This window comes from Aphanomyces astaci, assembly GCF_000520075.1.
Source record: "Aphanomyces astaci strain APO3 unplaced genomic scaffold supercont1.44, whole genome shotgun sequence".
Taxonomy (NCBI): Eukaryota; Oomycota; class Saprolegniomycetes; order Saprolegniales; family Verrucalvaceae; genus Aphanomyces; species Aphanomyces astaci.
In genome coordinates this window covers 266,444-270,671 of record NW_009798307.1, presented here as the reverse complement: position 1 = coordinate 270,671, position 4,228 = coordinate 266,444, and the positions used below count along the sequence as shown (strand labels likewise).

At 46.4% G+C, this 4,228-nt stretch overlaps 1 protein-coding gene across 1 annotated transcript; it reads right to left on the bottom strand.

The window, feature by feature from the left end:
* Window positions 1–748: 748 nt before the first annotated feature.
* On the bottom strand, window positions 749–2,120 carry H257_12966 (hypothetical protein; the record flags this gene model as incomplete). The annotated part of the gene is made up of 3 exons (XM_009840373.1): window positions 749–1,117; window positions 1,159–1,276; window positions 1,354–2,120. The coding sequence occupies 3 exons, from the start codon at window positions 2,118–2,120 to the stop codon at window positions 749–751; spliced, it is 1,254 nt and encodes a 417-aa protein (XP_009838675.1).
* Between the last annotated feature and the right edge of the window lie 2,108 nt (window positions 2,121–4,228).

The window sequence follows — 4,228 nt, the reverse complement described above, 5'->3', positions numbered from 1 at the left end:
GAGTACCTCGTCAAGTGGCATGGCTTGCCCGATTACGAAGCGACCTGGGAACTTGAGCGGGACATCAAACATGTTTCCCATTTCAAGCGCCTGTTCAAGATCTGCGAGCGAAGATACAAGCGGCGAAGTCGATAACCAGGGGAGAATGTAACGACGTCACTCCAGTGGCGTCATAGGGTTATCGACCAATCAGAACAGACGTCACTGTTGACGTCAGTTTACGACCAAGCTCGATTGGCGTGCGGCGTGCTCGGCCATGGACACCAGAAGTTCCTTCTGCAGAGCGCACGTATATATAGCATTAGATATAGTATAGTCACAGTAGTCATGCATGTAGATGTAGATAACGCCAATCAATCAGTTTACAATTTCCTCTGCGTTATCAACTCCCTTCATAAAACGTATGAAGGCTGCATTATGTTTGGCTAGAAGAATGAATGAACTTTGAAATGGGTTCCTCTTAAACTTAGTTTTCTATGATATTTCGAAGGTCCTGCGCTTGCTTAGCGGTTCATTCACAGGCAATCAATCAACCGCCAGAGGAAATTATGAGTACAGAAAGTATTGTGCTTTTCATGTACAGTAATTTGCCCGTTGTTTAACTGCGTTAACAAGTACTCCGGAGTAGTCGACACCAACGAATCACTATTTTTTTCTTCATAAACTTGTCCAGGTATACATACTTGGAGTTCTTTGGCTAAAATATTCACTGACAAAATAAATATATGCATTACCAAAGTTTATGATCCTACTCAGAGTCGCCACCATCGTCACTTGAATTGTCGCTGTCATCTGATGACTCTTCATCGGATACGAGTGTATCGATTTGCACAAGATGCTCGTGCAACTTCTTCAACTTCTCTTGTGCAGCACGTACACACCCTTTGATGGGGTTGGGTTTCCGGTTGGCAAATGCAGCTTTGAGGCGAACTTTCACATCCGCGAACTTGGTCATATCCGTGTATTGTCGACCAACCTCAGCCTTCACAATCGCCCACACAGATTCAATCGGCTGCAGATCCGAATGATGGGGAGGAGTGTAGACAACACAATGCCCACGACGCTTGCCCATTTCCACGATGACGGGGTGTGCTTTAATGTGAGATGCCAGCATATTCTACAGCTCACTCTTGAACTCCTTGCCAGTGGTTTGAATACCGACAAACGACATGCATCCAGCAGGATGGACTTGCGACGTCCACTCGTTGGTGTTGACTCGGGCAGGCCTTTGTGGTACTTGGCGTTGTCGAGTACGATGAGGGCTTTGGTAACCCCGCTAGCATCCATTTCGTCCAAAGGTGACCGAACCACTTGACGTAGTATGCGTGATCGAACATGCCATGGTAATCTTACGGCTCCTTTGCTCGGGACTTCCCTCCGGTGAAAATGTCGATAGCCATGACCTTGCTGGCCATCAATGGGGAGTCGAGTATCGCTGCAACGAAACAATATCGCCGACCCTTATGTTTCTCCTTGCTCTGGACGTCGTGATCGTCGGACGGGTCGTACAGGTCTTGATGGTGGGACTTGTAGTGATGGTGTAGGTACGATTCGTCCGTATGCACGACATTGGGTCGTGTTGCAGCCGTCGAGTGAGGATGCATGCGTTTCACGTACGTGTCACGCGCAAGGGCGTTGGCCTTGGACAGGTGGTATGTCGAGGAGCCCTTCCGGCGACCTCGCTTGTACCCTTGAGCCTTGAGGAACCGTTGCACGGCACGATAGGATGCTGCGAACTGCTTCTTGTGATCCACGTCGATGTCGAGGAGACACAACTCCTTGAGGTACATCATGACCTCGACAGCCGTTGTGCGCGTTCTGGTTGCGCGACGGTCCCGTACAAATTGCTGGACCATCTGGGTTACCAGCTTCATGCGTGGCACTTTGGTTATGTGTGTCGTGCGGTTACCAGAAGGAGTAGCAGCAGTAACAGTCTGTGAGGCCTGGTACTCCCGCCAAACATTCTGCACGAGGTTGAGGTTGCGACCAAGAGCGTCCACAACTTGTTTCGATGTAGCTTTAGTATATTGGCTGCGGATGTCGAGTCGCTCTTCACGTGTCACAGTGCGATGCTTCGCACTCTTGACAAAAGCAAAGCACGCGTCGATAGATGGATCCATGGAGTAACACTGAAGGCAATGAAGCATAGTCCTTGACACGTAGTCTATATTTGTACTTGAGAGGAAATAGAAATGGAGAGTACCCCAATGTTGCCATATATAGAACCTCTATAAACGAATATTCAATTTTCGATAAAGTTACACGGGATATTGAGTTGCCGGGTGAAAATTGACAGTCATTCTGCTTCTTCGTCCAGTTTTTTTAAAGAGTTATCTACTTTGGTGGGGATCAAATGTCACAGTACAATTCCCCTCGAAATTCCCTACAGATTACAGGTGGTTTCATTCAAATCCAATCAGATTTGACGTAGATATGGAAACATAACAGTTCAATGGTGTCGAGAACTGTAAACAACCAGGCGTTTAAAATAATATAAGCCCGATCGACAAGTTCTGCATTTCAGCAGAATAAAACAACCCTTACTTTATTTCAGCTGCTAACTAATCGAGTTGCAGCACCAGGCCAACTTACAGAAGCGCAACCACCACTTCATCACGATGCATACCGTATTAGGATGTGAAATGAGAGTACTATACATCGTGTAGTTGGAGGGCACTTGCTTTCCACGTACAGTAAAGTACTAACGTTACAGTAGTAGAGATCAAGTGTTGTAGGTATGGCATAGCTTTGAATCATTGAACAGAGCGATGACTAGCCTAACTATATCCCTAACGTTATAAATTACTCGGAGTAGTTAATGTTTGTACTAGTGATCACGGATGGGAGGTCATGAATGTGGCCATAGCTGCTTCAGTTCCATTGCGGCAAGCACCTTGACGTAAAACAAGTTGTTTGCCAGGATGAAAACGGCATACAACTTATTTTACGAAAGTGCCTGCAAAACCACCTTTGATCAACCAATCATCGCATTATTATTGAAGTATTTTTGAACAACGCACCCAACCGTTATTCAAGTTACTTTAGACGCTATTTAAGCCTGAGAAATTTTTAAACAATGAATTTAACCCTGGAATTGCCAAAAAAAAGTGCAAAGTACAATACATACTGTAGAGCAAACATTACAAGCCCCTAGTACTACGTAACATTAGTAGAATTAGTGTTCAGAAATAGCGTGAGCCAATCAAAATCGATTTTCCACATTATTTTTCACGATTTAGAGCATCTCCACCGTTCAGTAAATTTGGCCAATCAGTAAATCTGCGTGCCAATTTACTAAAAAATCTTAGCACCGCATCTATATCCGGTTGAGTACTTTGCTGATCAGGAAATCAGTAAAAGTTCCACCAACTTAGTGGAATTGGGCTGGATTTGCTGGAGTTAGTATCCGGCGGATAGAGACATCGGTGCATAAACATGGAGCAGCGAAGCCTCCAGGGCAGAGGTCGAGGTGCAGTTGTGGCGGCCCTGGCACGGTATGTATGCCGCAGTCAATAGCTTATGACTTGTGGTGATGGCTCTTGCGGCGTAGGTCAGTTCCGGCTTAAACTTGCCACGGCAGCATTGATCGCAGGCGGGCGGTTGCATGTTTGCACCGGTCCGTGGCCGATTCAGCCGTATTGGCGGTGTCTATCTTGCGCCGATCAAAGTTGCATGGCTTGCCGCGGTTGTGAGAGTCATGCGATAGTCGGTGGGTATGTCTTCGCGGCCGGTAGTCGTGTTGTTAATGTTGCAGGACCCATGTCATCGATTAAAACTCGACAGGACCCGCGCCATTGACTGCTGCATTACCAAGGTCAATAGCGCGGGTCCTATCGAGCTGGCAGATGCCTATTAACGTTATATCTGTATATCACCGTACTCCGTTTACTAGTTCACGAGAAACTACAGTTGATGCCATTCCTGGTGATAAGGATAACTTTGTACAGTGCTGTACATATCCATGCCTGTTGCACATCATTGCGTGCCATTCCTGGTGATAAGCATACGTCATCGTCGAAATTCACGCGGGTTTCCTCTCAGGCTGGTCGAATGATGGTGAACTTACTGGCTGGTGTTGGACGTTTTGCGGTGCGAATTACCCTGAATTATCAGTCCATAACAATACTGGAGGTTGTTATCCGAACACTATGCGGATATTGGTGTGTCGATTTACTGGAATGCGGTCGAGATGCTCTTAGAAAAAGACGAAAGGGACCTCTTTTTCTAC